The sequence below is a fragment of the Gouania willdenowi genome, chromosome 9, assembly GCF_900634775.1.
Source record: "Gouania willdenowi chromosome 9, fGouWil2.1, whole genome shotgun sequence".
In the NCBI taxonomy this organism is placed as follows: Eukaryota; Metazoa; Chordata; class Actinopteri; order Blenniiformes; family Gobiesocidae; genus Gouania; species Gouania willdenowi.
Window position 1 is genome coordinate 11,715,634 of NC_041052.1, and position 27,508 is coordinate 11,743,141.

A 27,508-nucleotide genomic window follows, 5' to 3' on the forward strand; every position below is an offset into this window, starting at 1 on the left:
CGTTCCGCGGACCTGGTCGTCGTTCATCAGAACTTGTTTAAAGTCTGGATGCCTTTCCTGTCTTATTTTGAATACTATTTTAAGCCTGAACTGTATTAAGTTTAGTAAGGCTCCCTGAGCCTCAGTTCCTCCGACCACAGAGTTTTTTGTTTTTGTTTTTGGGCAAAGTGCCGTGAGTAGTTAACAAAAAAAAGTAGGTTTTACTACCTCTTCCCAAAGAAGATGCCAACCTGGAGTTAAATTTAATGAATCAAAAGTACTGAATTGATAAAATCCGCACTCTGGTCATATGTGCTTTTATGTAGGTCTGTTGTTTCTCCAGTGGGGGCAGCAACGTGCTGACTGCTCTAAGTGCTGCATTCAAAAAGCCAACAAAGAAGATTGTTTGGTTGGATTATCAAAGGTAGAGGTGTTTACGTTTTGTTTTCAGTTTGTTTTTCGACCTTTTGGTGTTACAAACAATTCAAAATGGGGAAACGACAACACCAGAAGGATAAAATGTAAGTATGCAACTGAAAATCTAACTTCTCGCTGAAACGTGTATGACGTGAACTGTTAGCATTAGCCCAGTGGATGCTAACTGGCTACGACCAAAGATATTCTATTTGATTTTAACAAAGTTTGTTTCTGTTGTGTGTGTTTTTTTTTTGGGGGCTACTTACTATTCCATTATTTGTTCAACTTCATTTTTACACGATTCTGCAATGTTTGGTCTCACTATGTTTTCTGTGTACTGTGCCATCACAGGTACATTACATGTACAGAATACACACACTTCTACGGAGGGAAACGAGCAGGTGAGCAAAGTTTCTACATCGTCTGTCCATGATTTAGCTTCTGTTGCTAAATGTAACCGACAATGTATTTACAAGGGCTCATTCCAACACCTTCGTCATTTATCCAATAATCAAATAGTGCTTTGTCAGCTGTAAATTGTGAGTATTGATATTTATGACCAATAATGCTGGATATATAAAGTCTCACTCCTCAGTTAAAATACATAGTGTTTAAATGTGTGACCTTTGCTGGGAACAACACATATCAGTTGTTAATTAATGCTTAACATCTTATCACACTTTCATTTGATAGTGTCAACTAAAAGGATCCTTGAATGTTGTTGTTGTTTATCTTTTTAATGTATTTTAAAATGATAGCTTTGAAAATTCTAGTAGTTCACAATGCCTTAATAATTGTTACATTACTTTACACACTTGAATAACATCATACCACTGATATAAATGTAGAAGTTGTAACTAGGGGTTAAAAATATATCAATTCACATATATACAATTTTTTTTGTGATCATATTAAAATGTGTATATATATTTAAATATTCTTTAAAATTTGTATTTACTGTATATATTCTTTTTTTGAAATGTATTTTTACAAAATACAGTATTGAAGGTGCTGTGAGGTGTTACTAAAAAATTCAAATAATTCAGCAGTTGACTGATTTTAAATAAAAGTTTACTAATAAGAAATATCCAAAAATCTAATTGATAATTGTCATAATTAAAAATTGTAATTGAATCTAAACTTCAATAATCAGAATTGAATCTGGAAATTAGGCTGAGTAACCATCCCTAATAAAAATATTATCGAATTTTAATTTATGTAATATTAATAATGCATTTTATTTGTAGCGCACTTTACATTTGTACACAAATCTGAAAGTGCTACAGGGAGTGACAACGGTATTATAAAATCAAACAAAGAACAATAAAGATAGAATAAAAAGGCTAAAAACATTGCTTAAATAAATGAGTTTTCAAATGTTTCTTAAAACAATCTACTTACATATTAATATTAATGTAATATTTGTTCTGATGCTTATCTTGGCCAGGACTTTCTCAATGTGGGTCTCCTGGTGAAATTAAAGTTGTATTATTAATAATGGAATAGGCACCCAAGTATCGTGATGAAATCGAATCGGGGCAAAAGTGTCCCAGCTGTTGGTTGTACAAACAGCTGTTTAATTTAATTAAATTGTGTACATGCAACATTGATCACATCCCATCCCGTTAATGTTATCTTTAACTTTTCAGAAATCCCAAAGACAAACTTCAGAAGGCTTCCCTTCGACCACTGCAGGTAACTTTTACATCAAGCATCTAAAGCAAGTTAAAAAGTTTATGTGTCAATAGATAAATACATTCCAAAAAAGATCTGAACATCTGCCATTTACATGCTTATGAATTTTGATGAATCATCAGGAGACATTTCTTCATGGTAAAACTCGGAGATGAAAAGAACATTTAGTGACTGTTTCTCTGGCTCATTTCAGCTTGTCTCTTCAGCCGTTTGAGTATCCAGTCTGCACTAAGGAAGGAGTTGTCTTTGACCTGCTGTGAGTCCCATAGTTTATATCAATAAAGAGAGACAAGACATATTTTCTTCTTTGATTCTGGATTATTACATACGTGTGTTTCTGACTTTGTTTTAGGAGCATTGTTCCATGGATCAAGAAGTATGGCACCAATCCCGTAACTGGGGAGGTGAGAGAATGTTGATGAATCATACAAGTATTATTTACTTATTGACACTATCATACATGATGATGTCATAAGGCCTGAAAATATGTCAATCTGTCAATCAAAATTAAGTTTGATTCTATGACCAATTTATGTAAAATATGATTATATTTTTGTTTATTTGTATGCGTTTGGCTGAAGTCATAGGTTTTATATATTTAGATTTTTTTTTTCATATGAAATGTTTTATTCAGTGTTTATATACAGTATGTTATTGGGGACATCAAGTCTATTTATTGTTATAGCCTCTACTTGTAATCTCTGTAACTTGATTATTTTAAAGCAATCCAAATAATAGTTGTTTTTCCTTGAATGCAAATTGACTTCAAAGCAGATGCATAAACATTGTTTTATAATTGGGAAAAAGGAATGTGCAAAATTACAGAAACAGTTTTCTTAAATCATTTTAAGGAAAGACAATGTTACAGATTAAGCTTGCCCTTTGAGAGCACATTATTGTGGCTGTATCAAATCAAAATCAAATTAATCTTTATTTATAAAAAGTGCAAACCCCGTCCACCGCACATAGACACACGGATTCAAATAAGGACAATGTCACATGGCTGGGTACAGAGGATCTAGGTAAGGAGACATCACCAAGAGCAGGACACAGACCATGACCACAGGGTTCTGAGACAGAGCCCCCTGCACAGCAAAACAGCTAAAGCCATCCACCATCACTGAGGGCCATGAGACAGACAGCACCACTGCAGCCACGGCCCATCACAGCCCCTAGTGCATAGGGCTCCCTCCAAGGAAACATTGGGATAGTAAATCTATAAGATAAACCTAAAACTATAATAACAATCCGAAAAACTATAAAAAAAAACAACATAAAAGATAACATTCTTAATACTTTTTTAAAAAAAACAGCATAAGAGATCATTCTAAAACTATGAAAACAGCATAAAAGATAACGATTTTAAAACTATAAAAGCATAAAAGATAAAAATCCTAAAATGAATAAATAATGAGCTAAAAGCTAAATTCAACAAGTGGTTATTGAGCCTCTTAGTTCTAATAAAACATTTCACAAACTATCCAATATACTGTACTTTCCTTCATGTGGTTCTTTTTAGATGACGGACTCAAGTCACTTTAGCAATTAAAATACACCGTTATTCAGTTTTTGTTTTATTTTTGTTCAGGTTGAATAATAAGAAAAAGACTAAAGTGCTCATTAAGTATTTTCAGTAGCTTTTGCAAAACTATTGATGTCTTGAGTCTGTTTTATTTAAATTTTCTCATTTTCCTTTCAGAAACTGGAAGCAAAGTCGCTCATAAAACTTAATATTGCCAAGAACAACGATGGTAAATGTTTCTTATTCTCCCAGCCTTTGGATAACCCCAGTATTCCTGCTATTGTTAAACGTTTTTGTCTTCCTACTGGAAAATGTTTGTGACTCTTAATTGAGGGCAGCCTGTTTGGTTCTCTGTGTTTCAGGAAAGTATCACTGCCCAGTCATGTACAACGTCTTCACAAACAATTCCCACATTGTTGCCAACACGGTCACAGGAAACGTGTTTTCTTATGAGGTTAGTGAGCTCTTACTCTTTATTGATCATCACAGAGATCCATTTAATGAACTCTTTACCCCCAAAACACACAATTTTACATGGTCCCATAAGTTTTTTATCAACACTGTACAAATGTTGTCTCATACAGTGAATAGTTTATAATCAAAATCTGTGATATTTTTGCTTAATGCAGGCTGTTGAGCAGCTAAACATCAAGACCAAAAGTTATAAAGACCTCCTTACTGACGAAGCCTTCACCAGAAATGACATCATTACACTCCAGGTAAAGACTTGTGTTACTGGAGGAAGTTTGTTCTGGATGATTTAAATCCTGTCATTTAATGTTTTTCCTTTTACAGGATCCAACAAACTTGGATAAATTCAATGTTTCCAGCTTTTTCCACGTCCAAAACAACATGAAGGTGTTAGATCCAGGTGAATATCAAAACACATTAAACACAGTTTGTTCAGTTCGTCTGTCGTCTTGAGAGAGTTGAACCTTTTCCCTGATAGGATCACAAAAGCAGCCTTAAACAGTCATGTACTGAACACCCTGGTGTATTTTAATGTTGATCCTTAACATAACTGAGAAGTTTCAGAAATGTTTATTTATTTTTTGCTTTTGAACCAAAAATATCAACATTCAGAAATCCTTTGGTATAAAAGTACAGTTGATAGAACAGGGTTCCTGCAGATGTAATGTAATGAATCTAAAAATAAGGCCTTAATTGTCATTAAGATTAAACGTTAAAAGGTTTCAAAAGTCTTAAATTTTAAGACATAAGTATCTCACATTTCAAAATAAAATGTTACATTAGTTTAAATTTTTTTTATAATTTACCATAACATTGCGCAATCACGACAACGGACTCTGTGCAGATGCACATTATGCTTGTAGCAACTTTTATCAATATGGGGAAATGTAAATTTGAAAAAATTACCTGTCCAACAAAGATTTTTCTTAATGGCATTTCTTAATCTTTTTGTGTTTTTGTTGTTTATAGATTTCCTGCTATTTTTGTAGTAATCTTATGTGTTATGAGTGATTTGGATTTTTTTTTGTGTGTATTTTACTGTCATTTTGTGTATTTTTGTGTGTTCCAGTTGTACGTCTGCACTAGACATTGACCCTAACCCTATGAAATTGATGTGGCATTTTTTTTCGCCAATTGTGTTTACTGTGAAGTTGGTCCTAAATTTAATTTCAAATGCCATTAAAAAGTTTTAAAAAGTCTTGAATTTAATTTGTCTGAAGCTGTAGGAACCCTGTCGAAGAAAAACTGGCTACATTTTTATGCTGTTTTAATTGTTTTTTTGTGTTTGGATTAAAACATCAGGAAAATTTGAAATCTGTTTTAAATATTCTACATAAACAGTACCAAGCCAATAGTAGACCTGAATCAGGTCTGTAAATAATTGAAACTTGACTTTCAGAATGGTATAAAATAAAAAAATATACAGTACAGCTTTTCTGTGATTACCTAATGTATTGTACACCAGTGAAACAAACTCTTAATGTTGGTTAATTTAGTTTAACAGCTCTGTTATAATGTGTTGTGCTTATGGGTTATTGGCTTATTGGAATGCATGGTACCTCAAACATGTAAACTACATCCCCACTGTGCGAGTACATTAAAGCAGTTTAACATATAAGACACAACCAGGCCTGTTAGCACTAGTATTAGTTTCTTTTAATTAAAAAAAATTAAGAGTTTAGTGGATTTTAATGACTTAAATAGTTGCTTGTTGACATAGATTTTGTGAACTTTTTTTTTTCCCATTTGTTCAGATGAGGAAAAGGCTAAGCAGGATCCAGCCTACCACCTGAAGACTACCAACCTGGAGACCAGAGAAACCTTAGCAGAGCTTTACAAAGACTACAAAGGGGATCAGCTGCTCGCTTCCACCATGAAAGAGCCTGAAGTCAAGAAAACCGACAAACTGAACGCTGTAAGCACAAACTGCACATCATTAAATAATAAATGCAGGCCAGAATAGTGAAAGAAAAGTTAGGGTTTTGTTAAAATCGAGAGAGATTATTATTATTATTTTTTGAACGAGTGTTCTAATGAATGAAAAACATTTTATGGCATTTCTGTTTAGAGTTGTCATTGTCAGTTCTTAACAGCAAAATTGACCTTAATACAATTCAGCTTTTAAACTACAAATAACAAATTTGATTAAAGCGATAGATATTCCAACTCCTATGTCATTAAAACCCTAAATGGTTGCAAATATAAAAGCCACCACCCTGCTAATGAAGTGTAAGAAAAACAACAGAAGCAAAACAACTTGGGAAAAGTTAGTTTGAAAGCCAAATTCTACCTCAGGTGGTACAATTTCATACTAAAGTTTAAAAGAGTTTAGTTCTTATTCCTGGCTTTTATTCTAAAAAAAAAAAAAAAGCTAGTGTTTTCTATTTTCTGCACTTTTTGTACAAACGTGACAAAATATGTTAACAGACCATAGGAAACGGGTTTGTGCCTTCCAACAATCAGCTTTCTTTGGTTGTAATTTGACACCATACCCTCATCTGCTGCCTGTTGCTCCAACTTAGAAAAGTGTCACTTTGATATCATATATATTAAAGATTTCTCACAGCTTGAAAAAAAAGCTTGTATGTGACCTTATTAGCTGTCATTTTAGATAAAAGCTACAATACACTACACACTGTGTGGCAGACATTTTCAGATGCGCCACTGCAGCATTTCAAAGGACGGTCAACTTAGACAAAGGTGTAGATTTAATTCTGTGCACAAGGTGGAGCCAAACATTTAGTATATCATTCCAGTTCTTGCTGGCAACAAGGCAAACCACTGTATCTAAAAACAGAACAAAGGATCCCTACAGTAGTAGGAGGCCAATAAACTCTTTGCTTTTATAGTTGAAAATAGATGCTTCTGATTCCCCAAAAAAGAAACAAAAACATAATGCACACAGTTAAAGTATTTGACAGTTGTGTTTTAAATTAGCAGCTCACAATCATTATTAATAATGATAATAACAATAATAATAATAATAATAAACTATTTACTTTTAATATTAACTGTAATAGATTCCACCGTCTGTGGTTTAACAATAAGCAGCAATGGTTTTACTGTAAGGTAATTTAAGGTAAGGTAGCAGTGACGCTCCTGGTCCATGTCCTGGTTTAACCTCTCAGATGGAGGCTGATTCGATTTCTAATCAGCTCTCCTCCGATGCTTTGTCACGTCTCATTTTTACGATGAGACTCCTCCTCAGTCGTACTCTGTCTGGAGTTTGAACTCGAGGTGCGACTTTGGCAGCATCTGAGAGATGAGAGAATATAGGTCAGACGGAGCATACGAGGTAAAACCAGGGCTTTAATGCACCTTCACAAGAAGTAGAGCAGAAGAATTGTAAGCCATTACTGCAGAGACTATTTGAACGTCTGGAAAGCATTTTTACTCTTATACTACTAATCTTTACAGGGCTTTCTCCTTAGTCTAGTTAATGTCTTTTTACATTCTAAATGTTTGGTTTTTTTAATCGTTTACCTTTTGCAAAGATCTATACCAGGGTTATCAAACAGTTCAGGGGCCAAATACCGAGCAGTTTATCTTAAGTGGACCGCAGATTTTTGGTGGGAAAATTAGTAATTTAATCATTAATGTGCTTTAATTTGCACTTCCATGTATAAATAAATGATAAAATATGTACAGAAATAATAATATCAAGGTAATAAGTTACAGGTTTCAGTCCTTGCAGGAGCTTCACTTTCAATTTATTTGATTTTGACCCATTTTTATGTAATTTGGGGAAAATTTGTGCAATAATTTCATTAAAATTGCAGGATTTAAGAAAAATTTAGAGTTCTTTTAAGAATTTGAGATAAAAATAAATTACTGCCATCACATGATGTAAGCATGGGGAAAATGTGAGCCCTACTAATATTGTGGAGTTTCATTGAATTTGTGTTTTATTTTGGAGATATCTACAATTGAATTAGTTTTCACTATGATTCATGGTTTCTCTGACTGTTTTGTTTTCTGCTGTGGGCCGAATTGGATGCTCTGAAGGGCCAGATTTGGTCCACGGGCCTTGAGTTTGTCATGCATCATAAACTACCATAGTTTAGAAACACTCCCTGGTCTCTAATTGGCAGAAAAAACTCCCAAGAATATAAAAACCACCAAATGAATTAATAATAAAGTCTCTAAAAATAGCCAGCGTAAAATACTTTGAGTGTAAAGTTGTTTTAGTAACAGTAATCTACTGATGATAGTTCAGCAGTCCAGACACAGTCACTGCAACATTAGGTTTAGAAACTGCAGGAAACCCAACATAGACGATTTGAAACAGTGAAAGTACCAGAGTACCTAAAAGAAACCTACGCACAGCAATGGAAATACATGTAAAATAATCCCACAAAGACCAATCGTGTCCTTGAAACTAATGAACCCTCTCAGGTAGGTGGTGAAAAGTGAACCTTCAGCATGTTTTACCAGTTCGAGGTTTATCACAACTCATTTTTCATTCTGTCTGCTCTCCCAAGGCCCACTACTCTACAGGCAGAGTGTCGGCCTCCTTCACCTCCACAGCCATGACTCCTTCAACAACCCATGAGGCAGGCAAGTGAAGGCTACACACACAAACACACACAGGTGTCAAGTACCACCACTGGTACATAGTTTTTTTTTTTGTTTGTTTGTTTTTTAATTTTTCTAAAATTTCATTTATTTATTTTTCTATTTATTTATATATATTTTTTTACATGAAGTAGATGGCACACTCCAGTACAGTAGGTGGCGATATGGACCTATTCATGTTGCTTGCCACACGCCATTATCCAAGGACAACAACAAAGCCCTGTTTGATAGGCTGCTAAGAGATGGAGAGTTTTGTTACTAGTTCAACTAAATTTAAAGGTATATGAACTTTTGGATGATATTGTGTAATTTTAGCCAAAGGTTTTTGAAATATTTTAGTCCAGTGATTCTCAACTGGTCTCTGATATTAGACTTGTCTTTTATTTCAATACACACTTTTCTATTGACAGGCATGCTGTGAAATGCATATTGCACTGGGACATACACGGGGTTCTCGCCAGCGCTGTTGAGTGTAGGGGCCCCCTAAGTTGTAATTTTTCTCCCCTACGGAGCAATGGCGCCCCCTACGGTTGGTGTTTCAGCAACATTGATGGGATTTTGTCTTGTTTTTTCCTTTTTTAATCTTCACCTGAGAACCCCTGCTGCCACTTAGCTCCCCCTTTTGCTGCCTGTGTCCATCGTCTAATATAAACAGTGCTTCAACCAGACGTAGCACACATGAAGCTGTTTGTCATGTTTATAACTCTCAAAGGATCATTCTACATGCACACGCACAGATGTGAACACCGTTTAGTAGAAACGTGTTCAGGCTTAAAGAGACATCGGCTTCATTCTGTTCTCTCGGGACGGGTCTTCTTTTTTCGGCATGATTAAAGCTCTACTGTGTGCTTGTGTATCCTCCGCTTGTGTGTGTGTGTGTGTGTGTGTGTGTGTGTGTGTGGGCGGGCGTGTGCACGCATCCACCACATGCATGCATGCGTGTGTGTGCGTGTCCACGCATCCACCACATGTATGCGTGTGTGTATTGCAGTATTACTGCAGGTCCCACATAATATCTCATTTAAATTTGAAATGTCATTTCTTGTTTCTACAGTGCGTGAGTATTTATTAGTGGAACACCTACTGTATACCAAGGATGAGTAACTGTCTAACTACATTCATCATCACAAAGTCAACAAATTACTTTTAGCTTTAAGGCTAGAACAAAGATAAAAAAAAACAAAAAACTTTAGCTTTACTTAACTTCATTTGGCCCTCAGAGAGTTATACATTTTAAAATTATCTGCGCCGATGGTGCTTGTTCGCACACCATGTGATCCTTCTATGCTTTGAAAAATTCCTGGTGAGAGCCCTGATATAGTATATAGATTTATGTTTAAAAAAATATTTTATTTATTATTTCTTGTTTAACATTGTGAAAAATAAATAAAAAGACTTTGATCAAAAAAAAAACCATTTATAAGTGTTTTTTTAACAACTATTTTTTGAAAAACTAAATTTGGTTGGTTGAATTCTGAAAAATTGTGGGTGGCGATTTACTGACCGTGGCAAACTGTGGGTCCCAGGGTGAGACCAGTTGAGAACCCTTGCTTTAGTGTGTTATTTTGCATCTACTATAGTTAATAATTTTTTGGGGTTTGAAGAAGGCTGCTTAAAGGAAATGTTTCTACCTTTAAGAGGCTGAAGAATAAATGTTAAATTTGTACTTTTGTTCCCTAGATGCCATTGCTGACGATACTGTACGTTACCAGTATGTGAAAAAGAAAGGTTACGTCCGCCTACACACAAACAAGGGAGACATTAATCTGGAGTTGCATTGTGATAAGGTAAGAATACTGTCATTGATGTCTGTGTGAATGTCATATTAGGGACAGCAGATTTGAGCTGTCAAACATTTCTACAATTTGTGTTTGTATGGTAAATGCTTCACAGGGATTTATTGTGTTGTTTTGAAAAAGTTTAAAGGCTTAAATCACTTGATCACAAGCATTACATTCTTTAATTAATTAATTCCAGTAAGTTCATTTTGTCTTATTTTTTTTAATAATATGTTAAAATTTCATTTATTCAGGCAGCTTTTTTCAGGAAATTCACTTAGAAATTTACTTTGATATCCTGACATGTTTCGACTGCCAACTGCCATTGTTCCTCAGCCTTTCTTCCCATCTACTCATCACATTGATGTGTCCTCATGAGTTCTTTCTGGGCGTAGCCAACTTGAGTTTTCTCACGTTGACCACGCCTGATGGTCTCTGAAAAAGAGAGTCCCAGGTGTGGGAGAGTAAAAATGTTCCTTCATCCCTGTTGACATCAATGTGATCAGTGGATGCCTCTGAGGAAGACTGACAGTTGCCAGTCAAAACATGTCGGTCAATCATAGTTAATTTGAAAGGAAATTTCCTGAAAGCAGTTGTCTGATTAAATAAAACCTTAACATATTACATTCTGTAATTGACCATAACATGACGTACAAAGTTTCTATGACTTCTTTTCCTGCTCTGTATTATAATTGGGATAAAATAAGTGCTTATATTTAGCCTGGCAAAAACTCTGAGGACAGCCTTTGTAGATCTACTCTGCATCTTGTGAAGTTCCCACCATGATGATATTTTTCATTTACTGTGTTGTCAGAAATAAATATGCACCCTCAAATACCCCACGTTACAGCCAAAAACACATATCTACCCTGGTAACCGAGCCCCTCGCTGTACTCCCTTTTCGATTAGCGTTGGAGCCATCGTATCAAAATAATGAGGTAGGAAGGTCGCAGACTTTGACTACCTGCCCTCTGTGCTCCACATCATTCCATCTGACCTACCTCCCCTCGTCTCTTGGGATTTTTTTCACGGGAGTGCATCCCTTTTTCGTCGGCTTCTGCTTATGAATTAATGAATTCTGTGCCGCTGTCACGTCTACTCAGAGGCACAAACATCCACAGCAGCTCATTTACTCGGCTCTGGATGTCTCAGCTGCCTCTGGTCTCATCACACGGCTCAGATGAAATATGAGGGGGCGGGTGTTTCTCACTGTCTGAATCATTACCCATGATATTATTGGAATGAAAAAACTAGTTTATCCCAAGAACTCTTTCATGTTGTTGATATGACTTATGATAAAAACACATTGCTCTAACAGCATACAAGAATGCTTGAGCAGTGTTTGAATTTACAGAAAGCAAATTCAACATGCGGCTGATTGGATGATGATTGAATAACAATCAAAGCCAAAAGTGAGTGGTCAGCTCACTTTTTTCTTTTTTTTTTTTTTAAATTCTTTCAGTTCCAGCAACAATCAAAGCTTTAGTGTTTAGTGTACAGTAACTGATCATCTCGACAGTTTGTGACCAGAGCCAAGGAGTGGCGGTTGAATGACTGAAAACTTCTTTTAAAGTGATTGTTTCCATCTCAAAAGATAAAGACCAACTCAGATACCTTGGTGTTCTGATGTGACTTTCAGCACTGCAGTCAAATTAAATCAGGACTCTCCTAGATATTTATCTTTATTAATAGCACTTAACAGCACCACAGAACTGTGCCAAAAAAGAACATCAAGCTTTGAGCCATCGGAGTCTAATATAGCCACTGGTGTAGATCTAAATACTGTTTTTACACAAAGGCACAAAGACGGTTTCTTCACTGATATTTATAAAACTTTTTATTGGAATTGGCATTTATTTTGCAGAACTACCGCAATTGACACCGAAAGCTCAAATCATAAATATATTAAATGTATAGTAATAAGCGCCGCTCCAAGTCCCACTGTGTTATCGTTAGACATGACACTTTTTACATCATATCCCTACGCTCATGTTATGTAAATGCTTTTTATTAGAGCCAAAATGATTTATGGTATTCATTACACTTGAATGAAGTATGTGTAACATGTTAAATGTTGGTCATTTATAATATTCTGTTTGAGCATCTGTTGAACATTGAGAATGAATCTAGTAATGGTAATTAAAATCGAAAACAAATTAAAAAGGAGAAGCTCCAGAAGACTAGACAATTGTAAAGGTCTTCATCAAAGAGTTGCAGCAGGTTCAGAGTCTTAACCTAAACAAAGAGGTCAAAGCACATTACTCCAATTTTAAAGTCTTTCCTCTGGCTTCCATTGAGTCTTAGACTAGACTTAAAAGTTCTGCTGCTGGTGTATAAATATCTGAATGAGTTTGGTCCAGAATCCATCAGTGCAGAATCCATCAGATGCAGCAGGTCCCTCAGATCTGTAGACTAAGCTCTTTAGTGTCTTTACTGTTGATTTTTCTTTATTTTTTTAACCCTGTGTAAATGTTTGTTTGTTTGTTTAATTTACAAACCCTCTGTTTTAAGCTCAATTTTTCAGTTTAAATGTTGCATTTGTAGTCATCCAAAGCATATTAAGTTACCTTGTGTATGAACTGTGCTATACAAATGTGTTGTCTTCATCTTTAGTCATTAAGAGCTAATACAAAGAGTAACTTTGATTAAAAAAAACATAAATACAATAACCAAGAAGTCAGCTGCAGATATTTGTTGGTGATTTTAAAAGAAGCCAGAGCTCTGACATTTGGTCCACAGAGTTAATCTGTATTTCAATTTCTCATCAAACAACCATGTTATGTTGAGTATTTGCTTCAGAGAACTCTTATTGAAGGTGAAAGTTATCAGTGTCAAGCCTTGACAGGGAAATTGAGACAAAGATGAAAATGTAAAGCTGCTAAAAAAAGTCTCTCCTAAAGCTCCTAATGATTCTTGGAAACAACACACTATTATTGCCAAGGGGAAAAAGTTAGTTTTCCCAACACACGCACGCACACAGAAGTGTTCCTTTAGGCAGTTAACATTAACAAGCTCAGAACCAACCCAACGTCATGTTTAAAGCCAGCCCCCCTTTCCTAAGGAACAAGACGTTCTTTATTCTACTGAGTACCAATCTTACTTTGCATTGCCCTCACTCTGTGTGGCTTCTTATATTTTACAAGATGTTTCGACATTTTTAGAATCCTGGATGCTGATTTAGAAACCCATATGACAGCTTTTAAACCAATAATGTCAAAGCGTGGTTCAAACCACAGATGCTGGCTCGGCTACTCTGAAATGTGAGGCTCTCTCAGACCTCCACCTGTATCTGACTTTTACTAAAGGCAAATACTTGAACTCAGAGTGGAAACTATCTGGCTCTGTTTGTTGGAAGACTTTGTGCAAGCATTCCCCTCAGCACCAAACTGAGGATAGTGCAAGACTCGGTTTGTGCAAATATACACAAGAGTACAAACATAAAACTGTGGTTTTCTTGATTATTTTCAAGAGTTTGGTGGGTGGGACTCCTCAAGACACAAGTGTTTGTTTGTTTTTTTGGTTTCCTCAGAGAGCATTCTGCATAGTTTATGTTAAAAGTATTGATTAGATAGACAAGTTGGAATAAGATGTTTTTAAAGCAAAGCAAACTAAAGACTTTTTTTTTGTTTTGGCTGTAACTAATTCATTTATTTTATTTAATGGGGGGAAGCATATCTTTTCATTCTTGGTACATTCTGTCTCAACGTGTGTTTTCAACTGTAGGAAACATGGTCAAGGTCTCAATTGATGCCAGAAAATGTCAACATGCCTATATTGTTGAAAAATAACATGTCCACATCTTAAATTTAATAAAACTTGTGCGCAGATAAGAGCTGTTTTTTTTTTTTTTGTTTTTTATGGAATGCCATGATTTGGTTTTAATTTTAGACCTAAATTAATTGTTTGCATTTGATTTGCAGAGTGACACTTTTTGCTCTTTAAATTGGAAAAATTGTCCCATTTATGTTATTGTTTATTTTATATTCTATATTGACTTGAGTTGAAAAGGCTATTCCCAAAGCATATGTATAAGTATGCCCAGAGTTAAAGTCAAGTAAAACACTGGTTATTTTAAAAACTGCATTTATTTATTTTTTGTTCTTTTTTCCCTTTCCAAAAATATCATCTAGTTTAATTATCATGAGCCCAGTATCATCTCATCTCGTGCACTTTGTATCTCGTCTCACCACATGACTTTGACTGATGCTGCCAGCCACTCAATAAATAATAAAAATACCAAAGATTTGACTCGCCCAAAAGACAAAAAAATACTAAATGTCCCAATTTCCTCACCCTGAATTTGAACTAAACTGAACTTTCAGGAATAATTGACATCCATCCTCACTTGGCCTCTCTGGATCGATTTAGTAATTTTTGTAAACATTACAATGTAACATTTTCAAGTCATGATTGTTTTTGTAAAAAGTGGAATGACTGTGTGGAATGCACACACTGTTTTCCGGCATCTGAAATCCAGATTTGAAGCAGAACTGATATCATGAACTCACTTAGGGTCAGTGTTGTGCTTGTATGTATGACACACATTTTGTCTCTGCGCTAGTCCTAGTTATTAGGAGTCTCTGATCTTCAGCACTGTGCCCATGTAAGGCATTATAATGGGCCGCTCTCTGGTAAATCATGCCTGAGAAATGTTTAACAAACTATGTTTATATTTTTTTTAATCCAAAACTTCCTTATCATTTTTCCTGCAGGTCCCCAAAGCTGGAGAGAACTTCATCCGGCTGTGTAAAAAAGGCTACTACGATGAGACAGTCTTCCACAGATCCATCCGCAATTTCATGGTAAGGATTGTTTTCTGCCGAGAACACGTTGGTATTATGACTTACCTCCGACCCAGCCATAACAACTGAAATGTCATTATGACACCTTGGACAATGTGTGATGGTGTAAACAGCTTCTTATATTGACGTTTTAACCCCCACGTGTGGCTGGAGAAGCCTGTGACATTCCCTCTATGTAGTAAAGGCCTGTCTGTGGACAACCTCCAACACAGGGAATGGATGACTGAATACATTACACGTCTAGGTTTGAGTTATGAGGACACGCCGGTGGTTAATGCGGAAGTTACTTGTTGGTCTAAACCAATTTTACTCCCTCTCCTTGATGCTCTATTAACTGCATGGCAGTGAGATACTTCCTGGTCTATTTACTGGACCCTTTGTTAAGACACTTAATCAGATCAAAAGCTAATCAAATCGAATCATTTAAACAATGCAGTCAGGAGAGTCTGGAAGATAATAAGTTATAAACAAGAGAAGTGATTTAAAATGAGCTCAGCAGTCACAATGAGAGGCTAATACAACAAAAAAATGCTCCTTGAATTAAGATTTCATACATAAATATTACTATTTTTTATTACCGTGAATGATAATAGTTATTATTTTATGTATTTATTTATAGTTTTTATTATTATTTACTAAAAGGATTATATATTATTTGGCTTTTCTGAATAATAATTGCATCACATGTAATGAAAGCTTTTTATTCAAAGACTAATAATTCAAAAGCGCCCCATCTCTGATCAGGTGTGAATTAATGTCCGACAAAGCTCCCCTATAAAGTGGTTTTTCCTGCACATCTGGTCCCGTGAGGCCCTTTTACCTTGTTCATGTACAGTGGTAGCTTTAATGTAGTTGTGGATAATTTCACCCAGTTTCTCTCAACAGTTTAGAATGGCTTTGTTGCCACAAGCACTGAGGAATGTAAAGGCTATACGACTGTTCTTTTAAACATGATGAGATGACACCTGCGAGTTGAAGCGTTCACTTGTTTCCAACTGTGAAAGGAAATTTTTGAACCTTGCAAATACTGTGCAATAACTCAAAACCTGCTGTTGCCGCCCGAGGCCATTTTGATGTTTTTGACATCAGAAATATTAAACTACAATACTGTTTTGAGACAGTAAAAGTTAGAAGGAGAGGAAACCTTGTAAACCATTATAATTTGTATGTCTAATCTGAATGTTATAAATTATTTTTACGTCTTGACAATGGATTGTGTTAACCTTTCTAAAAGTTGACACAAACAATACATCAATGCAAATAATCTATACATGAATGGTGCTTTGAATTCATTTTGTCAATTGTCTGGGGATGAGGAGCATTTATCAAAGGTACAATTATTTAAATAAAGCAAACAGGCTTTGTATGAAGTAGTGCTAATTATGCATTTCAAGGGGGGAAAAAATCATACTTTTCAAAGTATAAATAGGATAAATAATCAATGGGATTACGGAGGAATTTCATTGTTCTAAAAAATGACAATTAATATGTCAGACTGTAGTCTACATTCTTGTTTCTTCATACGACCTTTGCTCAAAGCTTCACGTTCCAACATGGCTTTGCACAAAGTACTGTACTAAAGCAAACAAAGCTAAATCCATCCCAAAAGGGACTCTAATTCAGTATAATTATAATCTCTTGGCATTTATTGTCTCTGATTTAAGTCAGATTTGATGAAAAGTAGAGCAATTAAAAGAGAGTAGATTAATTACAAATGTATGCTATTTGTTAATTTAAAAAAAAGCAGCGAAGAAATAAAAAATTAGTGAATAAAAATTGCACATTTTCCAAACTATTGATCAATCATCATCAACATAAGCATTGTTGCATACTGTAAAAAACAAAAGTTGCATTTTAAGATTTGCTTCAATGTAAAGTGCATTATAAACAACAAGTATTATTATTATTATTATTTAAATTAATTTGATTTTGACATTGTCTTATTTTGCCTTCAGATTCAGGGAGGAGACCCCACTGGCACTGGCACAGGTAAGAGAAGATCTGCAAGATAACCAGAATTACATAACACCACCCTGTTACATTATTAATGGTTCCTTTTTGGAAGCATGCAGCACCAGATTCAAGTCAGCACTGTTACTTATTATACACACCGAAGGCACATGGGAGTGCACACTCCAGGACAAGAAGGTTCAGAAATACTGCAGCTTAAAAAGCTCGAGTATCTACAGAATGGAGCTGTGGTTTGCCACTAATCAACCAGTGCGAGGCGTAATTTTGTTGTTTTTATAGACCCGCGGAAAGGGCAACAGAGCACAATTACCCGTGTTGGCTACTTAGAGGTAATTGTCTGCCTTTGTCTGATCTACGGCGCAGAAAGAGTTTGTCAGACAAAGTCATGTGTGTGTGTGTCTAAGGCAGCTTCTGAACAACCCTGCTTTGACAGATTTATGAAGGTGCAAAATTCCAGGAGTGTAGGTGCAGTTCTTATCACAAACGTGCAAGTGCCTCACTTTGGAAGTGACTGTGACGAGGAATATGTCACCCTTACTGTTGCCTAATAATTCACTTGTGAAAATGATTTCCTACCAAATGTCACGTTTGACTTGTTGTATTGCTTGTGTAGATCAGGTGCACAGATAGGGTCATTATCAAAACATCACTATGTCACTACGTCGTCCGCCTTTAAGCACCACCTTTTTTTTAATCTATCCTCCGATGCTTATTTTGAACCTCAGCAGGTCATCTTGACCATGTCAAAATGGCTGATAAGGTACTTCTGAGCGGCCTTGCTTCACTCAGCAAAGGCTTACGATTAATGATCAAGAATCAGCAAAAAATGATGCGCGTTGGTTGGTAATTTAGTTGGTAAATTTAACTAATTACTTTACTTCTTTTAAAACGTACTTAAGTACAAGTCACATTACTGATTTAAAAATATACTCAAAAAAGTACAAGTACCCATAAAAGCAACTCAATTGTAGTAATGTGAGTACTTGTTACCATTGCTTTTACCGCTGCAAGTACATGTATTTATTTTACACACACACACATTGTTGTTGGTTCATCTAGAAATACAAGAAGAGTAAAACCAGAAACCAACAGAACAGGTCAAGGTTTGAGCCTCATGTTGTGATTTACGAGAATACGTTTCTGAAATTAAACTCATGAAGTGTACGTGGATTTATTGGTTACCTCCTCAACGAGAGAAAAATGTCCTTCCTCTCTGATGCTCTAATGAAATGTCAGCCGATTGATTAATTATGCAAAAATGTCACGTCGGACCCTTTCTGGTCACGAAAGTCTCCCAAACAGATGAATTGCAGATTGTAGACGTTTCTCATATCATCATAACACTAGGACAGTACGGTACATGATTTATCTGCCTACATAAACACACACACATGCATGTCCCCCCACCCCCCACATGCACCAGCTGGCACTACGTGGGATAGTAAAGCGTACCTCAGGGCAACAGATTCTTCCTCCCAGTTAGGAGCCAATAATCTCCTGCAGTGTGTGTTCATCATGATTCTTAATGATGTAGACAGTCTGATGAATGATTTACAGGTCGAGGCTCAGAACATGTTCAAGGACAGTAATGCAAGTGAAATGATGTATAATCGTGAAAAAGGTGTTTATTTTGTTGCCAAAAGCCCAGTATATGAGCTCAGTTTTTTCTAGTAGCACAGCAGTTATTAACACTCTTATAACTCATCATAGAGCTATTGTACATTGGCATTAATATTTACTTTTATACAACTATGTAAAAATAAATTAGATCATATGTTGTTTCCTTTATTAGACAGCTTTTTTTCAGGAAATTTGCTTTGATCTCCTGACATGTTTTGACTGCCAGTTTTCTTCAGAGGCGTCTGCTCGTTGCTTTGGTCTTTTCTTGACTTTCGCACAATATTTCTAGCAAGTTCAGTCTTGTTTTTGAATAATATGTTAAGGTTTTATTTATTCAGACAACTTTTTTTCAGGAAATAAACTGATCTTCCTACTTGCTGGAATTATTATGTAGAAGCCAAGAAAACATCAAAGCGGTCAGCAGACGCCCCTGATGAAGACTGGCAGTTGACAGTCAAAACATGTCAGGAGATCAAAGTAAATTTTCTGGGAAAAAAGTTGTCTGAATAAATGAAACCTTAAGATATTATACAAAAACAAGACAAAATGAACTTGCTGGATTTAAATACATTTAAAGAGAGATGATTGTTTTGTAGTGATTTAATAAAAAATGAATTAATGACGAATTGATATATTTCAAGCGTTTATTTTAATTCTATGGAAACTTATTAAAACCCAAAAAAGCTTCTCACACCCGTTACATTTCTTTATGCATTGTTATAAATTCTTGTTTTTGTGATATTATGCACATTTTTTAAAAGTCGCTTCATTTATCCCCTAAATGCTTTTTTTTTTTTAGGTAACTCACCAAAGAAGATTCTCTATCACTGTTGTGGGACCAAGTCTCTCATCTTACCTCCTTTTACTTCTCTTGCATTTCTTCTTCCATCTTTTTCTGTTCTCTCCCAGGCGGTGAGTCGTTCTGGGGAAAACCTTTCAAAGACGAATTCCGACCAAATTTGTCTCATACGGGCCGGGGAATTCTCAGCATGGCCAACTCTGGTCCAAACACCAACAAGTCTCAGTTGTAAGGAACGTTTAAACAAAGACAATCATCTTTAATGTGTTTTGTGCTTTCTGTTTGCTCTTTCGATGGCCCCACATGGATTAAAAAAAAAGTTGGGTTGCTTTTATTGAATGTATACAAACCCACAAGCTTTTATCTTTGAAATGTACATTAACTTTTAAACCCTCCCAGGAATCAACCTGTATCATTGATTTTTATAAAGTTTTTATTCTCCTGAAAGATTTTATGAGCTCTTCCAAACATTTGAGATGTATTTTATGATGTATTTAATTATCACAAACAGTACTAAGCCTTAGCAAAAAAAGATAATGAGTTTGATTGCACTTAGGCTTTCTGTGCAGAAGTGACATGTTGACTGAAGCTGTGATTAGCTGCAGAGCCTGGTGACCCTGATCAGGATAACTGAGTGTATGATGAATTTACTAATGGGCGGCAGGGTCTGATTTGTTTTGTCTTTCGCCCTCAGCTTCATCACATTCCGGTCCTGCACGTACCTCGACAGGAAGCACACTGTATTTGGAAGGTAATACTTGGGGCTGATTACATTGCATTAAAGTCTCTCCTCTTTCTCACTCTCTCCATGCTCACACTGATCTGATGTGATGTGGTTTCCTCCTTTTAGAAAAAAAGCTGCAGTAGTTTCTAAAAATATTCCGCCTGTTTTTAACTCTTCATACGGTCAACACACTTGAATAGATTCTGCTTTTAAGATACATCTGGCTTGCTTATGTTTTCCAGACTCGGTTCTTTGCACAGGCGAGGCCAACAGTGTTCCTCTGCCCTCAGATTTTTTGCATTAATCATAATAAATCAAATTAATTATCATTTAATCTTGCACTATTGCAAAATGTGTGTTTAAAAAAAAAAAAAAGGTTTAATTTTGAACATGTAGAAGCAGAGCTCATGATCTGGAAATCATCTCCTCTGTGCTTTGGCTGCATCTTAACAGAGGCCTTTTAGGAGCAGCTGGATTAAGTAGTGCAGTGCAGAGAAACTTGTTAATGAGCTCTGAGAGTCACAGACAGGTCACCTTTTGGTCCGCAGCATTTGTCCTTTACGTCCGCAGCATTTGTCCTTTACGTCCGCAGCAGTTGCTTTCACTGCTGTTTGCACCATAAAGTCTGTAAACTGATAACAAAGACCATTAACTCACACTCATGCACATCTTTGTTTCTCTTCCACCGTGAGTGTGACATGCTTTATTGAGTTTTGGTCCAGTAAGCTCAGCGGGATCACTCAGCAAACTGAGCCTGTGGTGAATTTATAAACATTTAGCATGAAAAAAAAACAACGTTGAGTGCTAAAGGTGGGAAAATGTAAAAAAAATCAGGAAAAAAAAAACAGTGTTGTGTCTCAATATGGGCAGGTGGATTGTTTCTAAAAAGCTGGTGAGATTCTGGCAGAGTTGTAAAGAGTACTGATATATCCTATTCAAGTAGAAGTACTGTTACATGATTGAACATGTACTCGAGTGGAAGAACAAGTAAGTCATACATAAAATACTGAAGTACAAGTAAAAAGTAGTTAAATAAATCAGTGCTCTAAGTAAAAGTTACTTTCACACCCTCATGTTTATTTTTGTATAAATTTAAAAAGGAAGTGACAAAATCTTGCACAACTAGAACTTAATTTATTTTCCATAAAGGCATCTGTATGAAATAAGTTTGGTCAAAATGTACAATTATTTTAAAAATAAAATATCACAAATTAATTTAATTCAAAATAAAACAAATCCTCAGGCTTTAGGTATAGCTACATTTATGAACTTTAAAACAGTCCAATGCCAAATGTGCCATGTGGGTAACAACATAATAGGTAGAGAACCCAACCTGAACCCAAGAAAGTGGCGTTGATCAGAAATGGCACGACTACGAACATAAACAATTGTCTATCATTTTAATGTTTTGTAGTTTCACAATGTCCGTTGATCATTTTAAAACAAAAAATTAGAATTGACACAGTAACGATTGGGTGTAGAAATGTAATTAATTACTTTACTTCTTTTAAAACAAACAAAGTAAAAATACTTATTTAGAAATATACCTATAAATGTACCTATAAAAGCAACTCAGTTACAATAATGTGAGTACTTGTAATCCATTTTTTTCACCTCTGAATTCTGGTGTCACTCAGTTGGCATTAATGGCTCGTTAATAAGACGCATGTGGGATTTTGTATTTGTAAAATAAAAATAAAAGACAAACTTGGTCTGCTTTCAAACATCTACTGGGTTTGGCACCGTGTGTCACGCCGAGCTGCTGGCATCACATATTTGCCGGGTTTACATAAACCCAGGATTGTTTCCTTAATGCAATCATTGCACGACACAGCTGTGTGAATACTTGCGCGCCCTGTGTCTTTTTTATAACAACTGTGCTCAACTAATCTTCCAAATGTTTTTCCTTCTTTCTAAAGCAGGGACTTACTTTGAATGCTTCAATTCAGTGAAAGGGTTTGTGTGAACATTCATTTTTTTTTTCATCCAGTTCTGGAAAAAGTGAGATATTTTTCTCTTCTGTGAAAGATCCATGAAAACCCAATGCTGTCTGCACTGCAAATTGTGAAGAGTTTGCCACTGGTTGGGCCTCGAGTTGAACTTTAAAGACGATGTTTCATCAATTGTTGCCATCCAACCTGGGACTTTGTATCATTAGCCATCCCAGTGAGACGTTACACTGTCCAGCAGCAGGTCATGTGCAGAGTGGAGTTAGAGTGGAGTTTAAATGTGGACGAAGGAGTTCATCACCTGAGCTCCCTGTGGCTCCCCTGTCAGGATTTCAATGCATCGCACTGTAAATAAATCTGTCAGTGAGAGCGAGTGCTGAAAAGGCCTGCAGTGATGGTGCATTTATTTAAGTCTCTCAGCGCTCAGAGTTTGATTTTACATTCAGCTGACAGATATGGTGTGCGCGTTTCATCTCCCCGGTTAAAGATCAGTGGGTTGGGGGACTGGGAAAGGGAACCCGGGTCAGTCTTGTGTAAATGTGCAGAGGAACTGTCATTTTGATGAATGAGAGTATGAATTTGCTGCTGTGCTCTCTTTGCAGGGTCGTTGGTGGCTTTGAGGCACTTACAGCCATGGAGAATGTGGAGAGTGATCCCAAAACAGACAAACCAAAGGTAGTAACATTATTATTAATGTTAAATCTAATCTCACATGAAATAAGTGGGTTGTCAGCAGGTATAACTAAGGATGTAAGAAAAAAATTGTTTCAGCGATGTATAGCGATATTTCACCATGCGATTATAGTGTCGATTTCAAAAAAATGTGCAAATCGATTTTTTTAAATCATAATTTTTTTACAAAGAATTTAATCAAAATCTGTTGTAAAAGCAGAAGTTAAACTTTTTTTGAAAAATATAATTTGACACTTTGATAAACATGCCACTTGTTCAGAATCAGAAATGTTTTTAATGGCCATTTACAGTTTTAAGGACAGTACAAGGAATTTGTCTTGGTAGTTGGTGCACAAAACAAACAACAAAAAAAATTAAAAACAAAGAACAACCCAGCAACAATAATAATAATAATTGTTTTTAATAATGTTGCTTGAATTACAGTTGGTTACCGTTCACGTGCTCTTGAAAATTAAAATAAATTAAAAAAAAGAAATATATATATATATAAATTGCATCTCAAACCATTTTGTACTTGTAAAAGTGTAATTTGTAATTATTGTTATTGCGACATATATTGTATAGTTTAGTATCGGGTGTATCGTATCGTGACATGCAAATTGTGAATCGCATCGTATCCTCAGATTCATGGCAATGCGCATATAACAAGCAAGATGTCATGCTAGCAAAGAGGCCTCTGGCAGAAAGCTTCACAGTGCAAACACGACTATAAACACATCTTTACCTTTGTTTGTTTAACCCTTTGGTGAGGCAGCGGGAAATGGTATACAGTGCTTTCCCACCAGCACTTTCCCACCATCCAAACAGCAGCAACTAAGCAGTTCCCCGTTCATGCATTAGTTTACTGAGCAAAGACGAGGGACAGTGAAGAAGGTGAAAGTATTTAAAGAAAAGGCATCACACGTCACACAGGAAGGTTGAAAATGTATTAGGGTGCAGGAACCAAATCCACTCCATTGGTTAAAAACAGAGACTATTTAAAACCAGATTTAAACCCCCACTAAGTGCCAAATCCCATCTTTTCCAGATATGGCAGTGATGTAGATCTGCGGTTTTTGGCTGAAGTTCCCCTTTTCTCTTATTTCTGAATCCAAGTACCCCTTTTATCTGACTTCAACATTGTTGCTCAAAATTCTAAGAAAAAACAACGACAGAGCATAATGATGGAATGGATGAGTGATGACACACATTTAAAAAATGTCATTTTGTAAATAAGTGGAATGAAACAGTATTTATGTCTCCTTCTAATCAAGATTATTTACATCATTATTATGATTATCTTTTTTTTAACTAAAAACATTACAAAACCCCGTATTCTTAATATCTTTGTTAATTTTCCACTTTCTTTTTCTCAAGTACCCCCTCTAGTGCCATCGCGTACCCCTAGGGGTACACGTACCCCTATTTGAGAAAGACTGATCTCGAACAGTGATCCTGGTCATGGTACAGTGATCGTTTTATTAGCACTTTAAAGGCCTGGAAGAAATGTCTATCCCCATTAATAATGTATCGTCACCCACATTTTTTGGAGGAATCACAAGGAAATGTGCAATCCAATCGGGATGAAACTCAGTGGGGTAATTGAGGAATCAACCCAACATAACTGAGTCCAATTTCATAAAGATCAGTCGATAACAAATTGAGATATGAATTTTTGAAATTTTGCCAGTAGTGAGAGAGAGAGAGAGGTGTTTTTTTATTTTTCAAGCTGATACAGAATCAGTATACTGACCTTCCATGGTGTGAGGTCTATTATTGGTTTATTTAGTCAAATTATCTGAAGTACTTTTGACGTAAGCCTGCTAACAGACAATTAAACAAACAAATAAATAATACATATTTTCTTCTTGGTGGAGGTCATATTTCCATATATATTTTTCATTTATTGTCTGTTTGATTTTTGTCATTTTGCAGTCGGAGATCAAGATCATCAGTACAAGTGTGTTTGTGGACCCATACGAAGAGGCCGACGCACAGGTTGGTGTCCAACGATGTGTTCTTTTAGCTCATCGGTGCTGTGTGTAATTATTAATTAATGAATGACAGCAAAGGCAACAGTAACTATTTTTTGTCTTTGTATTTATAGAAATGCCAGAAAAAAAATGTAGAAATTCTAGAAGTTGGTTCTGTTTAATTGTTGGTCGTAAACTTCACCAGTTGCCGTTTTTCCTGGTCTTTGTCCAATAGATTGCAGCCGAGCGGGAAAAGGAGCTCCAGAAGCAGGAGGAGGAGAGGCTCAGCATGCTGCCAAAGAAAGCCAAGGAGGATCAGGCACCGAAAACCTTCAGACAGGGAGTGGGGAAGTACATCAACCCAGCCACCGCCGTGTAAGAACAGGACACACACACGTATAGACAAAAGGTTCTCTGAGAAAAGCTGCAAAGCCACATTTGTGCAGATAAGGAGCATTTAGTTGGTTTTCATTGGCAAAACGAAACCGATACTCTGACTTCGAGCTCTCCTAGAAATAGAGGGTAGGCTATAAATGGATAATGTCCTTGATCACATGCAGATGTAACAGCTGCATGATGTGCTAAATTAGCCATTATGTGAAAAGAAGATATTTTTCCCCCTAAAGGTCTCACTGAGGTTCATCATCCACAGCTCACTTTAAAGCTGTTGTTGTATTTTATGGGATTCAAACCACATTTGATTGTAGTTGTAGTTGTTTTGGTGCAGTTTTTAGCACCAGTGCACAGTGCAGTCCTACTTCTTAGTCACAGTGATAGAAATTAGGATCAAGATTAAAGCATTGTTGTTGTTTTGGTCCTTTTTTTTTTTTTTTTTTTTTTTACTTGTAGGGCTTTTATTTCCACTTATAAAAGATAAAATAAGTCATGAGGAAAAAGCACTGAAATTGATTAAGAGAGGAACAAAATCTAGGATTTTAACTTGGTTATTAAAATAATAAATTTTGTTTGAATCAATATCAATATTCTGTGAATGAAACTCAAGATTTGACGTTATCAAGTCTAAGGGAAAGAAAGTCACAACTTGGACTTTTCTCATGATTCTGATTTTTATCTCACAGTTCTGAGAAAATGTCCAAATCAAACATATAGTGTACTTTTTCAGTGAACAACATTGTCAGATACTTCACCACCGATCAGAGCTGATAAGCACACCGTGTTAGCATTAGCATACATACACAAAGCCCAAACCAACACAAACTACATGCAGCCCTCGCTCTAGTTTTATGCAGCCCCCATTGTAAATGTTCAAAAAACACACAAAATTACAGAGAAATACACTAGACAACAAAAGCACTCCAAAAACACAAAACAACAACAAAGAAACACTTGAGAGAATATTTTTTTTAAATGACAGAATAATTTACCAAAATCACTCCCAAATCACATATTGACAACAAAAATACACAGGACAGTAACAAAAATGCACAAAATGACACCAAAAAAACACACAAAACAACCACAAAATAACACTAAAAACACACAAAACAACCACAAAATAACACTAAAAACACACAAAACCACCTCATAAAAACACAAAACCTTGTTTCCTTTGTTAATGCTCACATTGGTCATTACAATTCTAAATGCTTACATGAATGGTAATGATGTGACCCTCTGATCAGACAATCACATTTTTGGCCACCGCTGCCTTCAACCATCACTTATCCACCACGATAAGTTTTCTGATAATGTTGAACATATAACTTATAAACTCTATATTTACTGAGTTTGTGCATCGCCAATTACTCTCTAAGTCATTATGTCATTCTATTCTGTCCCTCTTTCTGAGGGAACCACATTTAATTTAACGTGTTCAAGTTGTTTGCTGCGTAAATGAAATTGACTATAAAACTGTGTTTGTTTCCTCCAGGAAACGCCCAGCTGATGCAGACGATAGCGGACCATCAACCAGCGCAGCAGCAGGAGCAGCAGCCAAGAAGTCCAAAGGAAAAACTTCTTTTGGAGATTTCAGCTCTTGGTAGCAGCGTTCAACATTTATCAGCCTGTCTGTTAATTAGTGTCCAAAAGGGAATTAGGTTTCCCCCATGCTTTTGATTTTTGTGATGTCACATTTTTCATCTGTGTTTAAATCTTTATATTAAAGCTACTTTTTTCCCACCGCTACATTGTAATTTCCTACAGCTTCATTCAAAGGTTAAGTGGAACCTTTTGATTGAGACAATGTAATGATTAAGTGCAATAGAATAAAAGGAGAGCACATTTATTCACCGAAAAACCCTCGAAAGAAGAAAATTATGATGAAAAGAGTGAAAACTAGTCCCCAAGAAGATAACAGACAGAAGCTGTAATTTCATTCCTAGACTTTGTGCCACCTGGAGTTCAAAAGCAGCTCACCTTTAACTATGGGCACAACTTCCTGTGTTCTGAGAGGCAACAGTTGGCAAGTGATGTATTACTAACAGTAACTAAGGAGTTGTGTTTGTTCTGGCAAATGTAGGTTTTTCTTTCTACATTTAAATGATGCTTCAAATATATTTTTATCCACAAAGATACACATACAGACACTTTTATCCACTTTA

The 27,508-nt window shown here is 35.8% G+C and overlaps 1 protein-coding gene across 1 annotated transcript; it reads left to right on the forward strand.

Moving 5' to 3' along the window:
- Positions 1-342: 342 nt before the first annotated feature.
- On the forward strand, positions 343-27,092 carry ppil2 (peptidylprolyl isomerase (cyclophilin)-like 2). The gene is made up of 20 exons (XM_028458160.1): positions 343-500; positions 748-797; positions 2,046-2,091; positions 2,285-2,347; positions 2,444-2,495; positions 3,791-3,842; positions 3,976-4,067; positions 4,243-4,332; positions 4,409-4,484; positions 5,839-5,999; positions 8,566-8,641; positions 10,340-10,446; positions 15,150-15,239; positions 17,195-17,228; positions 19,740-19,857; positions 20,324-20,380; positions 22,905-22,977; positions 24,910-24,972; positions 25,183-25,322; positions 26,839-27,092. Exons 1-20 carry the CDS (start codon positions 469-471, stop codon positions 26,948-26,950), a joined length of 1,584 nt encoding a protein of 527 aa, XP_028313961.1. The 5' UTR covers positions 343-468; the 3' UTR covers positions 26,951-27,092.
- The last annotated feature ends 416 nt before the right edge of the window (positions 27,093-27,508 follow it).